This window comes from Cupressus sempervirens, chromosome 5, assembly GCF_028749045.1.
Source record: "Cupressus sempervirens isolate cs-2001-9-10 chromosome 5, ASM2874904v1, whole genome shotgun sequence".
NCBI lineage: Eukaryota > Viridiplantae > Streptophyta > Pinopsida > Cupressales > Cupressaceae > Cupressus > Cupressus sempervirens.
The window spans coordinates 101,954,462-101,977,238 of NC_143122.1; the positions used below are offsets into that span (position 1 = coordinate 101,954,462).

At 34.6% G+C, this 22,777-nt stretch overlaps 1 protein-coding gene across 1 annotated transcript in view; it reads right to left on the minus strand.

Annotated features, from left to right (window-relative positions):
- Positions 1-9,326: 9,326 nt before the first annotated feature.
- Positions 9,327-22,777, minus strand: part of LPA3 (Low PSII Accumulation 3) — a 221,302-nt gene continuing 207,851 nt past the window's right edge. Inside the window, exon 12 of the mRNA XM_089828794.1 lies at positions 9,327-9,636. Coding sequence (XP_089684920.1) covers positions 9,577-9,636 — 60 coding nt within the window. The 3' untranslated portion in view covers positions 9,327-9,576. The remainder of the gene's footprint in view (positions 9,637-22,777) is intronic.

The following is a 22,777-nucleotide window of genomic DNA, read 5'->3' on the forward strand; positions in this document are numbered from 1 at the left end:
CTGAAAATAGAACCAAGTTGGAAGCTAAGTCAAATAAATGTGTATTTGTTGGATATGGCATTAATGAATTTGGTTATAGGCTTTGGGATTTTGAAAATCATAAAATTGTAAGAAGCAGGGATGTCATATTCAATGAGAAAGTGTTGGACAAAGATCTATTGCAGCAACATGAGAAGAAAGAAGATGATTATGTAGTTTTGGATGATACTCTAAAATATGATGTTCTAGCCATTCCTCATGATTTGCAACAACCACAACAAAAAATACCACACACCAGTGAATGTTGGATGGTCAACAAGGCTAATTAGACCTCCAGAAATATTTCCTCCCTATTTGTATTCTATTTTACTTACTAATTTTACTGTACCTAAATGTTATGATGAAGTTGTGTAGGTGGATACTATGATTCAGTGGGAGTCTGCAATGAAAGATGAAATGGACTCTTTACTGAAAAATAAGACATGAGATTTATGTAAGTTGCCTGTAGGTAAAAGGGATTTATAAAATAAATGGGTTTATAGGTTAAAAGAGGAGGATGGAAGTAAGAAAATATTTAAAGCCAAGTTAGTTGTAAAAGGATTTTCACAGAAAAGGGCATTGATTTTGATGAGATATTTTGTCTTGTTGTTAAGATGACTTCTATCCGTACTATTTTAAGTATTGTGTCTACTGGAGATTTGTATTTGGAGCAACTTGATGTTAAAAAAACCTTCCTTCATGATGATTTGGATGAAGAGATATATATGGCTCAGCCACAGGGATTTGAGATCAAAGGTAAAGAGAACTTAGTGCGCAGATTGAAGAAAAGTTTATATGGCTTGAAGCAAGCACCTTGGCAATGGTATTTGAAATTTGACAGTTTTATGCATGAGCATGGATATAGTAGGTGTCATTTAGATCATTGTGTTTACTTTAGGAAGTTGGATGTTGATAGCTACATTATTTTATATTTATATGTTGATGATATGCTTGTAGCTAGGTCTAACATGGATCATATTAAGGGGTTGAAATGCTAGTTAGCACATGCATTTTCTATGAAGGATTTGGGGTAGCAAAACAAATCCTTGGTATGAATATTTGTAGAGATGCGAAGAACAAGAAATGATGCTATCTCAAGCTGATTATGTTGAAAAGGTGTTGCAATGTTTCTCTATGGAGAATGTTAAAGCTGTTAGCACACCTTTACCCAATCATTTTAAGTTGACTAAGGAGATGTGTCCTAAGACAAAAGAAGTGGAGGATAAGATATCCAAGGTACCCTATGATTCAGTTGTAGGAAGCTTGATGTATGCTATGGTATGTATAAGTTTGATCTAGTGGGAGACCCATGTGGTAGTAGTGTTACTACATGATCAGTCTCCAAGTGGGAGATTGTTGTCTAGTGTAGAGTCTGATTAGTCCCCAAGTGGGAGATTGTTAGTTTATGGTGACTGATCAGGAAAGTACTATACATACTTCATAAATTCTTTGGGGCTCAGGGCATCGACTCAAAAATATTTTTTTGGGCCCTATTTTATCGAGATTTTGGGTTGACATGTAATTATCACTTATAACCCTAAAGTGGTAAAAATACTTGTATAAAATGGCTTAGGGTTAGGGATTGTTTTTTTATTGTGATGCAAAAATTGGTTCTTGTGGTAGTATTGAGCTATAAGAGATTACAGATTGTAATCAAGTTGTAATCACTGGATTGTAATAATATCAGACTTGCTATTTGGTGGATGTAGCCTAGGGATTGGGTGAACCACATAAAATCTTGGTGTCTTCTATTCTTTTCTGTATGATCTATTATTTTTTGATATTGTTTTTATTTGTATGTAATTGTTATTTCTACCCATGGTTTAATCCTAACACTCCCAAATCTGAAAATCATCAAGGCTTGAACATCACACCAAGTGAAACCGAGATTTCCAAACTAAGGAAATTCACCATGCTATAGGACACCATAACTGAGTATCCAAGTACTCACTTATCATCCATCCTCTCATCCCAAAGCAACCACACCAATGCATAAGTGACCATAGACAAGGCCAATTAGCAAGTATGCACCAACACTAAACCAAATTTGGTGGATACAGATAGCCCACATCCAAGTTGTCCAACTGCAATTAAATGGGTGCCCTACCCACCTGATTGTATAACTTGTAGATCCAATCATCGTAACATGAAAGCCCACTATCACATTAGTGACATATGCAAATGAGATCAAAGAAAATAATCATGTAGACAAAATGATTCAAACACCAGATCAAGTACAAATTTGATTTGCCAATAATATCCACAATGAGAATCATAGTCCAGGAATCCAAAAAGCACCACCACAAAAATGTTGAGTGACTGATCACATACTAACATCTCCATCCAGAGAAAGAAACCCACCTCCTCTCACCATGCACTAGTAATTATTCTACTATCAACCAAGAGCTCTAGATCAATGTCATTTTAACATGACCAACTCTATTTTCTCTGTCTTCACCATCCTTCAAGAAATGTTTGTTGTCTCTTGAAAAAATAAATCAATTGCAAGTCTTCCACTCATCAAAGGATTAATTATCAATCAATTTCTTCAAGCTTTGCAAACTAAGACTGTTTTGGGTTTCTTTGTACTATAAGTTTATAGAAGTCCATTGGCAAACTTGAGGTCACAACCTTTCTATTCTAGAATATTCACACATATTGACAATAAACATTTGAGTGTGAAGTTAGGAGAGTGCAAATACTTCAAATTGATTAACTACTTATAATTAGTTTCAATTCTCTTTGATGTAGTATTGATTAAATAAATATTATTTAATTAATTTATGTGATATTTCTAACTTAATTAATTAAATTAATTATCTAAAGTCCAATTAATCTATTGATTATCCATAACTATTTAATTGATTAAATCCCCTTCTTCTATTAATTCAAATAAATATATTTATCTATTTAATTAACTCATTTATTCCTAGTTCCCCTACCTATGATTAAATAACTCTATTTAACCCTATTTGAGCATATGGATCCTAAATTTTTCCCTCACCTAACCTCACCCATCTTTCTAATTCAACCCATTCTTCTTGCACAAAGTAATTCTCATTTAATTAGGTAAATATCCTTATTTATTTAAATTACTCCCCAACTCATTCTTTCTCCTCCCATGACATCAACAAGCCTACTTTTCCACTAATTGAGTCTAATCCTCTCTTAATAATTTTTATAATCCTAATCAAAAGGATTAGGAAATCAAAGTCAAATTGAATCCCATCAACTACAATCCCCGAACCCATGTCACTTATCAATCTTAATTTCTCTTACACATCCCATTACACCTCTTACACATTTGTCCTCCCTCCAAGAAATATTTTATTCCTTCTTCTTCCCACTTCTCCAAAACCCTTCCCACTCCCCAAAATGGCCACATTCCCTCAACTTGACATATGCAATTTTAAACAAGACATACATTTATGAGAAATATTCTATAACCCCCAATGTCCTCCCATCCTTTCTCCTTGTGACACTTGTTATTTTGTTATGCACTTAGAAAACACAATTGGTGTGCTTTGCCTTAGATGCATCTTGGCCCTTCCTTAGTAATCAATCTAAATTGTCCATTTACTCTTCCTCAAGCCTAAAAATTGAGAGCCCAATTCTTCACCAATCATCCACCTCTTTCATTTCTTTATCATGCTATTTTGACTCAAACTCATAGCAACATATCCTTATAATGCAGAAATCATCACTTACACTTGAAGCTTGAAGCAACATTGAGAACACACCTCTCCATTTTGGAAACATCTACATATCAAGGGAGATTTGATGGGTTTGTGTTAAGATTTGCATGATTATTTTATGTTTATGTCTCTTTTTTAGTCTAATATATATGTTGCTTGATTAGTATAGTTGTATTGTGTCTTGGCTTCTACTATAATTTGTTTACTATCACTTTTGATTGCATATAGAGCTCATTCTTTGGAGGTATTTATTTAATTTGCATATTTGGAGTTTGGATTTGGATTTGTTAAAAGTTAAGTTTCTATGAGAGTATGCTATTTGTAGAAAAAATAGTTTAATTTCACATTAAAATCTATTTCGAACTATTTATTTATCAATTGCTCAATGTTCAAGTTTAACATGCACTAGTTAGCATTTTTATTTGCCTAGTTTGCTTTTTCCTTGTATCTACAAATTTGGTTAAAGACCCCCTAAATAATTTTAGCTTTTATTTATTTAAGTTCAAGGGGTACTACAAAAATGACTTTCTCAACTTCTCAATAACTCAATTATCTTTTTCATATTAGAATTGATAAGCATGCCATCAACATATAATAGTAAGATATTATATCTATTATTAATGTGAGAGCTATTGGAACCTTTATCAACCACATAACTATCAAATTATAAATATCATTATTGAGGTTGCTACTTGAAGCCATAACTTGCAAACTAAGACCTTATCTTTGACCTCATACCCCTATAATTGTTGCATATCAATATCTTTCTACAAATCTCTATGGAGAAAAGTTGTCTTTACATCTAATTGTTCAAGATGTAAGTCTTACATAACCACAAGGCTTGGAATAGTTTTAATTGAAGTTGTTTGAACAAAAGAAAATATTTCATAAAAATATATATCTCTTTTGCACAAAAACTTTTACTGCAAGTTTGACCTTGTATATTCTCATTCCTCCATGTTCTTGCCACTTGTAAGGCCAATTGGTTGACAATACTCTTTTAACTTAAGGCAATTTAACTATGCCTTAAGTCTACTTTTATATCCAAAAGTCAATCTCTTCTTTTATTCCTTGCTCTCACATTCTAATTTCTAGCATTGCTTCTTTGTAACTTTATGGTATTCTTATAATAGAGAATCTTCATCTCCTTCTCATTCATGCGCTAAAGCCTATTGTGCCATAATGGTGTATTTGTTCCTGTAGAAGGTACATAAATGAGAAAATTAGAATTACCAATATATAAATACAATGTACTTGCATTTTCTCCCTTTTCTATTATTAATGGGAATTTAGTGATCTTCCACAAATATATTGTAAATGTACTTGTACAACTTTCAATTCTCAATGATCTTGTTGAGCTTAGATTTCTTCTAAAATCAAGAAAACATCTCACATATTTTAGAAACCATTAATTTTCAATCAATAATTTTCTTTGTATGTTATCGTTTCCAATTTTTTCGCATGATTCACCATCACCCAAATTAAGCCATCTACAATCACCTTGAACATTGTATAGAAAATATTTCCTATGGGGTGTGGCATTAAAGGAAGCCCTCAAATATAACAATCAAGAATCACTAATATTATCTAAAGAAATAAGCATAGCATCTTTCTACACATCCCCTACTAAATTTTCTTCCTTGTTATTTTCTTGATGTTTGTCTCGTTGTTTTCCCTTTAGAGACCATCAATTTTGATGTCATTCCTTCCCATTATTCATACTCCATTTTACTCTAGATTTGGATCTTCCCTTCCAAAATTTTCCACAATTGTTTGGGCTCCTTTCCCTTTCCCTTTTCCTTCCCTTATTCTTAATAGTCAAAGAATTACCTAATGTCTCACTTGTATTTTTTTGTCATATTTCCTCTCCAAGGAGAACAACACCATTACAATTTACCTTATAGTGTTTGAATAAGAGACAATTGTACTTACAATCACAATCAAACTATTCTAACTTTCTGACAATAAGCACAAAATCAAAAACCCCAACCTCATCATTAAATGTTACTTTTACAAAGATTAATTGACTAGTAACCATGCTAAACTAATTGAAATGATCAACACCAATCCAATTTATGTCATCTTCTTATTAAATAAATTGTTTCATAAACCATGTTAGAGGCTAAGGGTTTTTCATACAGCGTGTCCAATCCTAACATTATGTCTATTGTTTCTTTTGGTATATTAAAAGCCATCAATGTTGCTAGCCACAACCGCATTATTCCCAATACTGTTATATCAAGAACCTATCATTCTAGATCTATCATATTCATTGTCTTTTTCACCTTTCTACCCAATACAAGAAAATATCCTCCTGTATAGATAATCTTGCATTTGCATCTTCTCTAGCTAATAGTTGTGGCCATTAAACTTTTCAACTTTGAACTTGCCTAAATATGCCATTTCCCCCACTCGAATATGAATTGGTTTCCAAATGATTGAATAACACATAATTATGATACACATTGCTAGGTTTATACATAGACTAGAGCATTAAATAATATTAATCATAATGCATAATATAAGAGGAAAAATAATAACTCACAATAACAAATTTAATGTGGTTCACCCACTGCTCGGCATATCCACAAACAAAAAATCATCCACTTTCTTTTATTATCTAGAAAACAACAAATTACAACCTAAACACATTTCACAACTTTTTTGGTGTTTTAGAAAGGTTTGTTTACATATCAAAACAATATTGGAGTCATCTCTTAAATAATGCACTATTTTTGTGGAGACCTCAAATAGGAGAATTGCTCCTAGAACTCCTACTATGGATGTAGCCTCTAGACTCTTGGTCTTTCCCATTTAGGGCACATAAGAGGGTCAAGTTCCCCCACTGCATTCCCCCCATTTGTTAACTTGTGGGGAAATCATGACTGACCAAGTCACCAAAATTTAAGCTCATAAGAGGGTCAAATTCCCCCATTAGTTAACTTGTGGGGAAATCATGATTGACAAAGTCACCAAAATTTAAGCCCAATAACATGATCAATCACTACATACCAATATTCCCAACCTATCCCTTCCTTGCATTCGAGCCTATTCTTTTTCATCCATGTCATTGTAGGGTGCTAAAGTGGAATTGTTGTTAGTGAGCCCTACTATTCTAAAGGGCTACCTGTCCTAGTGAGTTTTGTCACTACCACTTTGTTAGGGGGGTCTCTTATGTATAGATGTAAACCAACAATAATTGGGTCAGGTACCCAAACACCGAATCCATTGACTCCCCTGCATACTCCTATTTTAAGGGGCCCCTTCTCACTATATTCCATCAAAAAAAGAAAAAGAAAAAGAATTGATCTAATAATAATATGCCCATTTCCTACTATTCTAAGGGCTAGGTTGGCCCTACTATTTTAAAGGGTGGGTCTATAAAATGGGAAAATATAGGGTAGAAAAAAAAAAAACCATTCTTGACCCTTACATGTCATAGGGTAGGGTAGGGTCATTACCCTCAAAATAGTAGGATAGGGCAGATCCAAAACCCTTTATGGAACAATATGCAATCACAAGTTACAAGTTATCATAATGCAATCACAAATAATATACAATTTTTTTTGTTTGAATTAATTGAACATGAGACTTCTTTATCAATTGTTTGAAGACCATTACTAATTAATTTGGATTGACCATAGAATTGATAAAAATTGGAAGCAAAATAGACATAAAAAAGAAATAGAAACATACAATTTTTGACAAGTACAACAATCCCAAATTCTCAATGTTTGACCAATATACTAAACCAAAACTCAAGAAAATTAATCTACTAAAAAGGTTTTTGAATTTACACTACAAGCTCACTAAAATTACATGTTTGGTTAAATTCTATTGAAAACATAAATCTTATAAGGTAATGCTAGTTGTTTGTAATGTGTCTCCTATAGACAATGAGTAAGTGTGAATCATAAAAGAGGTGGATATGAGAAATGTTAAACTAGAAAACCCACAATTATAAATTATAGTATAAAGATACGTCAAAGCTACATTACAACTTCAACTACATCCATCAATTATTAAGTTCATTATTGAAAAAAAAAACATACATAAGCTTATATTATGACATTGTAAATGTCCATTAGGTTTTGCTAGAGCTAAGGTGTACAAACAAAGCCAATTCTGTTTACAAACAATGGTGTCACCAAAATAGTCACATTGTAAACTAACTCATAAAATAATATATAATCTTTTTAAAAGTGGAAATAAAATTTGTTATTAAAATATTCTTTTAAATTATGCAAAATGAAAGCTTTCACCCATAAAAAACAATCAATAAACAATGTAACAATTCAAACCATTATATCTAAAATCATTACCATTTTGTTCTAAGTTAGCAAATGTTCATTCTTTTGTATTCTAAGGTAATCATTCATCCATCAACACATGATGGATTGAATCTTTTGGCTTACACTCGTGGAAGAACACCAAGGTTAATATTTAGAAGTTCAAAATAATTTAAAAAAGGAGGGCCCTAAGAGAATTAAGTGACCATTCCTAGATCTTTACAACCATACAAAGAATACATTTTATCTTGGTATTAATACTCGAAATTGAACCCCTTTCTTGATGTTGAATTAAATTTTTACATTACATTAATTGAGAAAATTCTTCATTTCACAAATTACTTGCATACTCTACTTCCCAAGAGCATCAAGATGTAAAATATGCAATTTTCTTTATAATCTAAACTTCATGTAAACAATTTATGCATGTACATAGCTCTTTCTAGAGTCCTTTTTCTCCAATTAATTTCTCTATTTCTATTACCACAAGTAAGTAAAAGGTCTTTATGACGATGACTTCTTTTCCACATCTAAGTTATTCCAAATCCTTAGCAAATAATATCACTCAAAACCATTGAAATTAAACTTTCACTATCATGATTGAACATCAATAGATTATGAATAATATAAACAAATTATATAAATGTCCTTTAATTTCTACATTGAGTTTTGCTAAGATGATTTAGTGTATTTTTATTTATTTAATTAATATTAATATTATTAATGGAGATTAACCATATTATATATTTTTTTGGTTAGTACCTATTTATGAATTTTATTATCAACAAGATGTTCCTAATTTTTTTTCAATTGATTCAAATGAACCTCAAATGTTTGCTAGTTTAAGTCTCAACTGCTTGTTTATAATTTTCTACTTAAAAAAGAAAGTAAGATGCATAATAATTAATTGAGAATAAATGTTAATCTTTTACAAAATAAATTTAACTAACACTAATAATCTCAAACAAATTATAATTACCTTTACATGAATAAATTTAACTAATTCTACTTTATCTAATTTTGATTTCCATTCAAAATAGATCAACCAATTACTTTTGAAAAGTAATTTATGTATTCAATATTTTCCTTTAAAATAATTAGATAATTCTTTTGCCACTTCTCTAAAATAATTTTATAATAATTATAAAATAACACATTTTAAACATTTAATTACTTGAATTTTAAATTTAATCCATATAATATACAGAAGTAAAAATTCCAATAAAATACTTCATATATTATTTTTTAAAAATATTAAACAAAGTTAAAACATTTTAAATTTTCAAAGGTTGTGACAAAAAAAACATCTATCCAATAGTCTATGTTATAAATCCAATACGTCAACATTTTCAAGCCACTTTTTATTATCAGAATAGATCATTCTTACAAACCAAGATTTGAACCATGGTCCCCACAAAGAATAAAAGGGAATAAGACGTAGTAAAACAAGCCTCGATGGACTATTCCAATGGCAAATATATGCTAATTATATACAAAATTCATCAAAACATGTATCTCGCCAAAATTAAATAATTAATAATAAGAATAATCATTTAACTAAACCCAAAAAAGCTTTAGCTCCTCCAAGCTGCAGAAGACTCTAAATCAATATCCTCCTCCCACCAAGTAGATGTCTGCATTGAAAGTGAGGAAAACAATCTTGACGATGTCCCATTATTTCTCAAAATTCAGGAATTTGTATAACAGAAACATTGATGTGTTCATTATTAAATTGTGTGCTTCATTAATTGAACTTTGAAAATATATAGCACAATCATAAAGTTTCAATCCTTACAAGATATTATTTTCCAAATAGAGATACAATATATCGATTCAATTTTCAAAGTTGCAGCTAATAGCCTGATACAGCTTATTCAAGTTACTTTTTAAAGTATTGGCTTGGCTTCTGTCATACAAATTCACTTTGTTTGGCTAATTCTCTTCAAGAGTTCTACTAAGTTTTTCACTCAATATTAATCATATTCTCAATGCTATGTATGATACTTCTCTAATCTTTATATAATAAATGATATGCTGCCTTAGTGGATGCTGATATTTTTAAAGGAAAGAGAAATTTCCTTATATGGGGTTGAGCACAATCAACCTGAAAATAGGCAAGTTGGTAATTAAGAATGTTAAATTAGATATGGTACTCTCAAATTGGAATAAGATGGGTAGGCGATATTTAAATTGATAAAGAATGCTGCTAAAGATTTTCGAGTACGTCTAATGTGAGATCTCTCCCCTTTCAATGTACAAATTCACCGGTCTAGGATGACTTCGCATCCACGGATCTATGTCTATGCTCTACATTAATTTTAGCACTTTGTAGAGTTCTGTCCTCCAAGTTCACCTAATGTACAGTCTTCTACTCTGCATTTTCTAAGTCTGAGCCACTGTTATTGTTATATGCCTTCATTAGGTGGTTATAAAACTGAGCTGTGAGCGCACTGCACCTTGATCAACCTCTTGAAATTTGAAGGCTACTGAAAACAGAAGCCAAGCTCCTAAGATGTACATTCCTTATTCATTCTATTGCACCAAACTCAAATGCATTGCTATTGATTGCTCTCGAGAATGATTTGACACTTGATTGCACTTGGTAATGAAAGATGATTAGAATGTCAGTGATACCAGCTAATAACATCAAATCATGTTGAAAACATATTTAATCAACTCAAAGGTAGAAGGGAGATGGGGACCAGTTGATGAAAATTTCAATTATATATAAAAGTTTTAGCTGCAGGACAAGTTCATGACCACGGACATGTTATCATGCTCCTAATTGGACAACCTTAGGTTATAGACAACTGTCCCCTAACTAGGAAATTTAGTATAATTTCTGGTTTTCATCCAATTCTCTGATTTCTAATGAAAAACACAAACGAGAACAGCGTTAAAAAAATGAAACTCATCACAGGAAACTTATTGTTAAAAATCATGTCTGGAAAACATTGTCAACTTCACCCAGTCTAGCAAGATTCACTGATAGATGACAAATAACACAAATGAAAAATGCTGGCTAAGGTCTGTTTTGAAGCAGACAACCAACTCATCACTATTTCATATGCATTTACGCTAGAATCTTTATAGTCAAAGATCTTGTATATCAAATATCAATGTTGCTATGAACGAACTAAGAATCAAATATGAACAAATATTCAAGAATGGAACCCTGGGTACCAAACTTGCATAGGTTTGAGTTAAATAATGGTGGAGCAACTTACAATTGCTGATATGCACAATTTTCAAACTTATAACCTTTGAGATTTCGCCCAGAATAATGAATGTACAACTACTACATGATGTAGCAACCTTAAAGGATGAATATTCAGCAAGTTTGGCGGCTGGATTTTTCTTTGATGTCATCTAATGAAACCACTGTGGTAGGATGACCAAGAACTTTGCATCTAGCATCAGCTGACCACTAAAGTGTGCACGTGAGGATGTTGCAAAACAATCATGCATTTAGAAAAGCTACAAGGCTTTGTGTGAAAGGAATGTTTGCACCAATGGACAAAGGGCATGTAATGTCCCCAATTTAGCAGGTTTTAGGAGTACTGATATGTTAGCTCATCATCGCGACCCAATTTAGCAGGTTTCAGGAGCATGGACATGTTAGCTCATCATCGTGACCCTTGTGAGCTAACACTTGGATTTGAGGGTCTCTATTGGTGCGACTTAATATTTATAGTAAGAAATGAGAGTTGGTCACTATGTATAGCAGTGTACAGTGCCTTGGGTCAGACTATGTTTGTCTATACTTATAGAGCTTTGACAATAAGAGCGTAATGAAGGTTATTAGTTAAGTTTGACTTAATTAAATAATTTATAAGCTTATTGTTCTAGTTGAATGGTGTGTTAAAGAAGGCTCTTTAGTGAAAAGAGTGTACAAGAAGACTCTAGCTATTGAATTGTAAAAGAGTTATTAAATATAATAAGTTGAATATGCTTTTAAATGCATAATCATAACTTAAGTGAAAAGTGTGAATTCCAACATCATCGAACAGATAAACATGATAGTATGGGTCATTGAACAGTGTTGGAAATCCCTAGTTGTCACTAATCATCAATTACTATGGGGAATCACTAAGGAAACCTTGATTATGGGAATATGAGAGTAGGATCCCTTTGAGAAATCTTGTGAGAACTATATGGAACTTTGAGCGGTGTGGGAGAGGGAGTAACTCTAGGGATTGGGTTTATTCCTTGACTGACCTTTCCTCTATATCAGGCTTCACTTGAGACCAAAATGAGTAATAATTGGTATGAAAGGGATAAGAAATCTAATAAGTTATATTTAATACATAATGTGCTTGATTAGAACTATAGAGGAAATTATTTGGGATGAATAACCTTATAGTCAATATCTGCTTAACATTACGTGTTGAGTTGAGGCCACGATGCTTTGGTTCTAAGTAATTGCTATGTCTTCGAGATACTAAATCCTAGACTTATATGAATTTGTGTATGACCCTCTCGATCATTCAATTGTGATCTACTTGTTCCAAATTAGGATCCTCTCTTCAAGTTATAATGCTAAATGAAGTACAAACTTTTATGGCTATGGATGGAGTTAGGACCCTACGAGGACATAGGTAGAGGTATGGATTCCTCTAGCATGTAGACTAGTTCACTCTATCTGAGGTGATCACATAAATCCTATAAGCCGCTTAATACAAGCTTATTCACTTGAGATTGACAGTAGTCAATGAGCGTATCATGCCCATAGATTATCAACCATACCCCCTAGCTAAGGGATGGTTACCACAAGCTGCATGCAGTTGAGGGATACCCGCATTGATACAGGCAATTGTTCTAATTTGGCTAGGAGCATGTAGGTCTAGGAGCCAATTTTATTATGGCAATGGATGTTCTCACTGCTTAGCTGTCCAATGGACTGCAGGGAAGAGAATTTCTGAGGAACAAGTAGGTAATATTTGACCAACCACATTGTATAACTTTGGGCTTAGCTGATGTGAAAATGGTATACTTCACCTTGCTGGGTTGAGGACAGATCCTTGGTGTAGTGTAGGATGCCCCAATCCTCTTCCCAAGTATCTATAGTTGTAAGAACAAGGGAAAGAAATGGGATGTCTGATTGTAGTGTGCAATGCATTAAAATTCCCTCTTTCTGGGATGCACTGTAGAGAAAGATGGTTATCCATTGTACATGAACTAGTCAATGTGCCTTTTTGATTCATGTATAAGCTGGTAAAACTTATGATTGATAATGATGAGTGTGAAACTAACACTTGATGACATTTGATATATCTTAATGAGATACTGTTCCTCAAATCCCTTAAGATTAAATAGATAAGAGATCTCATCAAGAGAAGAGAGTAAATTCCCTCTAATTTTCTACGAGAGGATACGTAGGCAGGGTCATCAAGAATGAACCCTCAAGGCTTAGGTGTGGGTCTACGGGTGGACCTAATTGTGGAAGCTAAGCATTATCAATTGTAAGCATATAGTGTGATACTGAAGTTGTTACCATTACAGTGAATGATGAAGTTTAAAAATCACCACCACTAAATTAAATGGAAGATGATTGGTTAATTAAAGAATGATGATAGAATTATAAAAAATTAAGTTAGTAGCAGCTGAGGGTGGTTGTTACGTAGGTATCAAAGCAACCAGGTTCAAACATGTAACATACCATTTTTACTATAAAAGTAAAGAACATATTCTAAGATTATAACCGAATATCATAAAGGAATTACATGAAGTAATTTAGAAACAATACATCATACAGAAATGAAACTATTTCTGGATTTATTATACAAGCTATAAATTCAAAATTCAGTAACGACTATATCCTTTTCATATGAAAGACAACTAAATTAACTTCCATAACTGACTTCTACTTTTACATTTTGAAAGAAACAAATCAATTTAACCATTTTTATGACTATACATTTCAGAGTAATATAAAAGTACATACAAGTAAGAGATTTAGAATTTTATACATTAACTAAAATAACTGTCGATGTGTTGTACAAGCCTCGGCATCTGGTGAAGAGGAAAAGCACTGAAAGAGTCTTAACCTTCCAACTGCAAACCTTAACATATCCCCACACAATCTCTTACTAGAAAGGCCCTCCCTACCCTAGGTTAGGCTTGGGACACCATAGTCCTACCATCCTGAGCATACCAGTGTTAGAGTGTCGGCTAAGCAACAGACAAGGCTGAGGAATTCCTCCATCAACCTTCCCTTTATCAGCTAGCACTCCTGACCTCTAGCGATCATTTGTGGCAAGCACGCCTCTTATCTACTTGGCCAAGGATTTAGGTGGGCATTGAACAACCTGATCACCACTACTTGACTTGACAACCAAATATATTTTGGATAATCATGAGCTGACTTGGACTAAGAAATTTATTTCTTTAAATGATCATGTCATTAAGACATTGATTAATAGTTTCTCCTTCTTGGAGGAATACCGCTCCTCTTCACCCATTTACACTTGGCTCTGCTAGCCTTAGGTGCATCCTAGGAGGCTACTAGTAATTATGAGATTCTTATCAATCATATTTGTTTGTGAGTACCTTTCAGATTATAACTACACCTGGTATATATCAAATGTTAGAGTAAATCGAAAAATACTTCAAGCCAAAGATGGAGTAGACCTTGTACAACGTAAAATATTATGCATTAAACAATTGTTGAGCATTCATTTCCAAGGAAACTATAACAGTTCAATCCCTACGGGTACACACCTAATATGCATAGATAAGAACTAGTCATAAAGAATGAGTGGGGTCGATGCTTCTCAAAAATTCTCACTACGTTTCGAACCTTGGTTACGACCTAGATACACAACCGAGCTTATGATTATGATACTACTTCATTTGGCAATGATATATAAAAAGAGAAGTTTGCATTAAAAAAGGCATGACATGAAATAGGAATAAATGTGTGAAATGTTTCATGACCTGAGAAGAACAATTCAATCACTGAGGGTGGTAGCTAGTACTTGCGACAATTCTATTCCTACCAACCAAAACAATTTTGTCCAAAAAATTCTGAGAAACTGACCATCCCTATCACTAACAATGTTTTGGGGAAATCCATGCAGATGAAAAACTTCTCTGAAAAATAAGTTGGCTACCTGTGCGACCTAGAAATCTGAGATGGTGAAGAAGTGTGTATACTTCGTCAGTCAGTCCACCACCACAAAGATAAGATCCTTCCCATTTACCTTAAGAAGTTTGGTGATGAAGTCCATAGAGATACTTTCCCACTTCTATTCTGGTATAGGCAAGAGTTGCAGTAACTCGACAGGTTAAGTATGTTCGGATTTGTTTTGCTAACTACACATTCCCGTACGTATTGCAATACATCTCATTTTAGTCCCTTCCATGAAAATCTCTCTGTGAGCTATCTATAGGTTTTGAGAAACCTAGGGTGTCCGGCCAAGGGTGTGGCATGTATTTCCTGTAGGATTCTCTACTTCAGTTTGGATTCAGGCACTAAGTATATCTGATCCTTATAGTAAATGACATCATCCACCACCTTGTATTGGTCATCTTGAGTGTTGCTGTCTATTACCTTACATGCAAATGTGTTTTTGGAATATTCCACCAATAAGTGTGCTTTCAAGTCAGCTGAAATTTGAGACAGTAAGTAGATGGTGGGCTTTCTTGACAAGGCATCTACAACCACATTGTTCTTTGCTTTCACACATTCAATGTCGAAATCAAAAGCCTGAATCTTACTTACCCATTTTTGTTGTCTCTCGTTCAGATCCCGTTGCTCCAGAAAATATCTCAAATTATTATGATCGGTACAGACGACAAACTTGGCACCTACCAGATACTGTCAATCTACAACCACATTGTTCTTTCCCTTCACACATTCAATGTCGAAATCAAAAGCCCGAATCTTGCCCATTTTTGTTGTCTCTCGTTCAGATCTCGTTGCTCCAAAAAATATCTCAAACTGTTATGATTAGTATAGACGACAAACTTGGCACCTACCAGATACTGTCGGAATTGGTCAGTACATGCACGATGACCAACATCTCTTTGTCATAAATGAAATATAAATGCTCAACTTGTGTAAGCTTTTGATTTTCATAGGCTATAGGGTGTCTATCTTGCATTAATACCGCACTAATGCCTTCTTTGGATGCGTCACACTCTAGAATGAATGCTCGAGTAAAATCAGGTAACGCGAGAATGGGGCAAATGCTCATTGCTTCTTTTAACTTATCAAAAGTATATTGCACTCTTTCATTCCACTGGAAGGAACCTTTCTCAGTCAGATCTGTCAATGGTGCATTGAGCTGAGAGAAACCATTTACAAACCTCCGATAATAACTGCACAGTCCCAAGAGCCCTCGCAACTTAGAGAATGATTTTGGTGGGGACTAATCCAGGATAGCTTGAATCTTCTCCTGGTGGACTTGCACTCCATATTTACTAACAACGTGCCATAGGTACAATATTTTTGTTATCAGGAATTCACACTTGGATTACTTGGCGAACAAAGTCTAAGCCTTCATATGATCCCTAGGACTTCATCCAAATGTCTTAGGTATTCTTCCCAAGTTTTGTTATAAATAAAGATATCATCAAAAAATACCTTAAAGTACTTATGCAACTATTTGTTGAAGATGCGATTCATACAAGATTGAAAAGTAGTTGGAGCATTCGTTAATCTGAACGGCATGACTAGGAACTCATAATGCTCGTAGTGACAATGAAAAGTCGTCTTCTCTGCATCTTCCCTCATGTAGATTTGATGGTATCCAGAACAGAGATCTATTTTAGAAAAATAAACCGCACCATGCAACTCATCCAATAATTCATCGATTCTGGGAATAGGGTATCTATTTTTTATTGTCTTCTTATTCAGCGCACGGTAGTCCACACACATGTGCATCGTCCCATCCTTCTTTTTTACCAATATTACTGATGATGCAAAAGGGCTAGAGATGGGACAGATCCATCCTTTCTCAAGCAACTCCTGAATTGTCTTCTCAATCTCATCTTTGAATTTTTTGGGGTGGCGGTATGGCATGGTGATAACTGGTTTGGCGCTAGCTTCCAACTCAATGGTATGCTCAAACCCATGATGGGCGGTATGCCAGGAGGAATGTCTATAAAAACTTTATCATGGGTACTCAAGATATTTTGAAGATCATCGTTCCGGTGGGGTGTTTGTTGTCCTTTTATTGGCTCTGCTGAAACGAAACAATCTGCAGCCCATGCAATGTCATCATGTCGAAAAATGGCCTCCATTCGCTGTGCCAAAATTTCCTTCGGTCCCTATAATTGGCCATACCACGGAGAACAACCTTCTTTCCATCGACAACAAAAGTGAAGTCCATCTGCTTGAAACTCTGTGTGTATTCATCAAGTGTTGCCATCCACTATATGCCTAGAATCATAGTTTAAAATCTCGCAGACTTATTGCCGATAAGTTAACTTATCGCGAGAAATTTTCCTTCGGGAGAAAATACAAGGTTTTATCACCAGCTTAGGATGTCGAGAAGTTCAAGTTATTGTGGCGAGAAACCGGCGATATATCGCCAACTTATCGTGATAATTAACTATCTTCTCGTGAGCGGCATCCAGTATATACCCACGTTTGGAAAAAATGAAATTTCATTGTTTCTTTGCTGCGTTTGGCGTCTTGGGTGGAGGAGAAGGGTTTTGGAGCAGCACTTAGGTGTTTGGCAGCCATTTGTAGCGATTTCCAACAGATTAGGAGCGGATTTGAAGCTCTTTCCAAGCAAATCCGGATCCACAAGTAAGTTTTCCAAATTTTTTTTCTTTTGAGTTAAACTTTTATTTGTCTTCCCATACTTGCATATCTTGCATCATACTTGCATATCTTGCATTTGTAATGTTTTCTAATACATTTTATGGTTTTAGAGTGAATGAGTCATGACAAAGAGTCAAAGACCTAACACCATTTTTTTACAATTTTCTCAAAAACAATCAAGTTTTTCTCAATAATTTCAAAACTTTGAGGCTAATACATTTTTTGTTTTATTCTCTGATTTTCCAGCAAATATGGCTTCCTCTGCATCTGGGGCAGCAACATCTTCTAGTGGTCCTGTAGCATGTCCATCTAGATTCATAGGCACGTGCCCTAAATGGGCTAGAGACTTTGCATGGAAATATGCCTTTGAAGGAACAAAGTATAATAGTGTCATGTATATAATGTGAAAGACAAATCCATGGAGGCATATCTCGTTTGAAGTACCACCTTGCTGGTATAGAAAGCGTGACACAAGGATTTGTGATGCGACTACGGAGGAAATAAAAAGGGAGATGATTGCTTTGCTTAGTGCCCAAGAAGAGAAGAAGTTGAAAAGGGAAAGGGCAAAATTGGCCATGAGGGCAGCCATTTATGAATCACAAGGTATGTTTCCTTTTAACAATCATTTATTATTTTCTAATCACGACTAATGCTTGTGCTAAAACAATTATCAATTTATCATGATTCATAATGAGATGATGTGGGTCGTGTCATGTGACTAGGTATCCCAACCACCCTTGATGAAGAAGAAGCAGTTGAGGGGATAGTGGGCTCTTTTCGTGGCCTAAGGATCTACGTACAGAACACACCTACTCGTGGCAGGTCCTCGAGCTCAACTTCCACATCTGCTGGGTCTAGTAGACCGCAAAACTCTTCTATTGATGGTTATTTTGTGCATAGAAACACACCTGGAGCACAACCATCATTGGAGGGTACTAGATGGAACCGTGATGTGCATGCGCAACTTGACATTCAATGTGCTGATTTTTAGTTTTTTAACAAGCTCTCCTTCAATGTTGTAGCAAGTCCATATTTTCTAAATTTTGTGACTAGTTGTATGGTGGCAAGAAAGGGCTACAAACCACCTACTCTTGCAACCTTGAGTGGGAGGTAATTCACTTGTTTCAAACTTTAATATTTTTACAGTTTTACAATTTAATTGTTTTTGTTGAAAGTATTTTTTCTTAATCAAACTCGTGTACTTAAAGTGAATTTCATTTTTAATTTTGTGCTTGTAGATTGTTGAAAGATGTTGTTTGTAGGGGTAAAGAAGTGGTTGAAGAGCAAAGGTTAGAATGGAAATAGTATGGCTGCACCATACTTTCAGATGGATGGACGAAATCGTACCATCATCAACTTTTTAGTTTCTTGCAAAGATCAAGTGATCTTTCTTAAATCCTTGGATGCCTCGGACAAGATAAAGACGGTTGAGACTTTGGCTCGAATGCTAGAGAATATTGTGATAGAGGTTGGGGCTGGAAATGTGGTGCAAATCATAACCGACAATGCATCGGCATATGTGGCAGCGGGTAGGATCTTACAAGAAAAGCATAACACACTCTTTTGGTCTCTTTGTGCAGCGCATGTTATTGACCTTCTTTTGGAGGACATAGGGAAATTGGATTGGGTGAAACCGGTTGTAGAGGAAGCAAGGACGATAACAAAATATATCTACAATCACCGTTGGGTCCTTCGCTTGATGAGAGACTACACCAAAGACAAGGAGTTGGTTAGACTCGCGGTCACAAGATTTGCAATGATTTTTTTAACATTGCAAAGTATTCTTAAACATATGAATCCTTTGAGGCAGATGTTTGTGTGTCCAAAATGGCTACAGTCAAGTTATTCAAAGAAGGTCGATGGGCAGAGTGTTGCATGCATTGTGTTTGACCTCCAGTTTTTTGAGTGAGCTTTAGAAATTGTGGATGTGAGTTGGAAACTTCAAAATTTGATATTTTTTTTGTACTTATTAATCAAGTCTTTCATTATTATTTTATAACCCTACTCTCTAATTAATAATTGTTTTCTACTTTTCAATTGTAGGTGGTAAAGCCCTTGGTTAGAGTTCTCCGCTTGGTAGATGGGGAACAAACTCCAATGGGGTCCCTTTATGAGGCCATGGATAGGGCAAAAGAGGCTGTAAGAAATAAGTACAGGGGAGAGAGCCTAAAATTTCAGCCCTTATGGGATATTATTGATAGGAGATGGAGCAATCAGCTCCACCAACCCATTCATGCAGCAGGGTATTTCCTCAACCCTTGTTACCGCTTCTCTCCATCATATGCGGATCCCAATGGAGAGGTCATGGAGGGCTTTAGTGAATGGATGCAGAGGATGGTACCCAACATTGCGGTGAGAGACCTTATTGTGGCTGAGATGGAAGTGTATCAAAATGCAACGGGCAAACTATTCTCCTCAGTCTTGGCAAAGAGAGGCAAACAGACTCAGACACTAGGTACAATATTTGGAATTTCGAGTCTCTCACACGCATGTTAAGTAGATAAATAAGCTACAAAAACTTGTCCTCATCTTGCTTTCTAACTCTTTAGTATTTATCTTACAGATGCTTGGTGGCGAAATTGGGGTGGTAATGTCCCAAATCTACAAAAGCTTGCTCTTCGCATCTTATGTCAGCCTTGTAGCTCATCTAGTTGTCAGCGTAATTGGAGCTTGTTTGAATCTATTCACACAAAGAAGAGGAACAAGTTGGCACAAAAATGCCTAAATGACCTTGTCTTTGTGCATTATAACCTCAAGTTGTGCATTAGAAAGGTAATGGCAGTAGCAATTGAGCCACTTGATCTGGATGACATAGAACCTTTTGGCGATTGGACAGCAGAGGAGTAGCCTTCACTGTTCATTGAGGATGAAATATATGAGTTCAAGAGGGAGGCTATGGAGGAGGGTGGTTTTGCAGTGGGACTAGACGACATTCAGGAGGAGGGCAGTGAGAATGAGGAGTCCTTGCCAGGGCCAACACCAACACCACCACAGACGACTGCTACGGCTAGAGCTGCTAGATCCCCTCCCTCTCTATAGTTTTTACTAGAACTACTAGGATGGGGAAGAGGAAGAAGTAGACTAGTTTCATATTGAACTTGACATTTGTATTTGCTTATATTTTGACAAAGACAATTCGATATTTACTATCTGTAGCTCGTTTCAGAGTTTAGAGTTTGTAGACTGTGACTACATCGGCATTCCACATGAGGATGTGATTTTGTTACTTATTGCATTTATATATATCTAGATCAGCTTGTTTGGTTTGTTTACTCATTTACTGACTCAATACATGCATCTACTTATTGAATTTTGTGAAAAAATGCATTTTTAATTAAATTAAAGTCATTTTTTTAATTCCTGATATTTTTCCGAGAAGTTGCCGATTTCCCTTCGATATTTGCCGAGAATTTTTTTTCGGCCTCGCCGAGAAGTGTCCGAGAACAAGAAGTTGAACTATGCCTAGAATAACCTCCATATTATTGAAGTAACTAAGATTGTTTCTGCAAATGTAAAATCATGGCCATTGTTATTGATGATTTTCAAATGCAAATTTGGATCTCATAAATATGAGAGGAGACATCTCTCTTCAAGAGACATGTCTCTATAGTTAATCATCATTTAGTTAATAAATAACTATATGTATAACTCACCTTTAAGCATACATGTAATATTAATATATTAAACATATATGTAATATATTATTATATTATTATATAATAATATATAATGCATAATATATATAATATATATTATATATATAAGATATTTATCTTAAAGAGAATTTACCACCAACGAGGTATCTCATGATAAAATCAATTTGATAGAAGCTGCAACAAAGTCATGTCCCGTAGAGACATGACTCTACTTGGCCAAAGGCCACGTAGGGTCATGTCCATACTTGATCACCCTCGGTGTATAAGCAAATAAAATTAGTTTGCTTCTCAATCGACAATCATGAGGTGGTAAAACAATTACATTCAGGAACTTCATAACATCATAGTCTTTTCTGATTATAAGAGCTCAATTAGTTAAGTCATATTCTTATCAATAATATGAGACATAAAACAATGTTCATATAAATCATGAATACAAATACTCAATGTAATGAGTATATCACTTTGACTGATGCTATACTTCAACACTCCCTCTTAGCAAGGGAGAAGTGAAAAAAATATTTTATGAGATATCAATATCGAGGATATCTATACACAACATATTATCTGACTTTAACACTCTAAAATAGTGACTTGTCAAATAACTACAATCACAATGTTATGAACACTATCATAACATATATTATGATCTCATATTGTCCAAAAAAATATTTAGAGTAATCATAATGCTTTCATTATCAACGACTTCTAGCGTATCTGGAACAAAACTGTCATAATAATAGGCCTATCATTTGCAAGATCGTCACCTTACAAAGATTACTTCCTCTTTGTTCGTTATCATGGTGTCTGACAAAATCCAGCCCAAAGAACCATGATAACAAGTCTACCATTTATAAGATCATCATCTTATAATGGTTACCTTTTGTTTATATATGTCAATGAAAGATCATCACCTTTCATTACATATCATATTTGAAATAGTAACCACCATGAACCTAGTCATAGGGTGGTACAAAGGGTTTTCACCTCATATTTTTTCTCATAGAGGAGAGCGCATTATAAAGAATTTCTCTTAGAGCTTCTCATAGAGAAGATATCGTCCACAAAGGATTGCATCTAAAAATTTCTCCCTCTGAACATCGATATTGGGAAGTCAGGTCCTCTAGTTACTTCCTTAGAAACTCTCTTTACCCAAGGATGTCTGTCGAACTAATCCCTCCCTCATGATGTAGGAGTAGGCCTATCAACATCATGTAGTCACCCAAATGTATTTCTAGTTCTTCTGAGTATCAATCTTCTGAGCTCCTGTATTGCCTTTGAAGAAGTGTCATACTCCCTCTTAATGTAGAAGTATCTCATAATCTCAATCATCAAAGATGAGAGCCT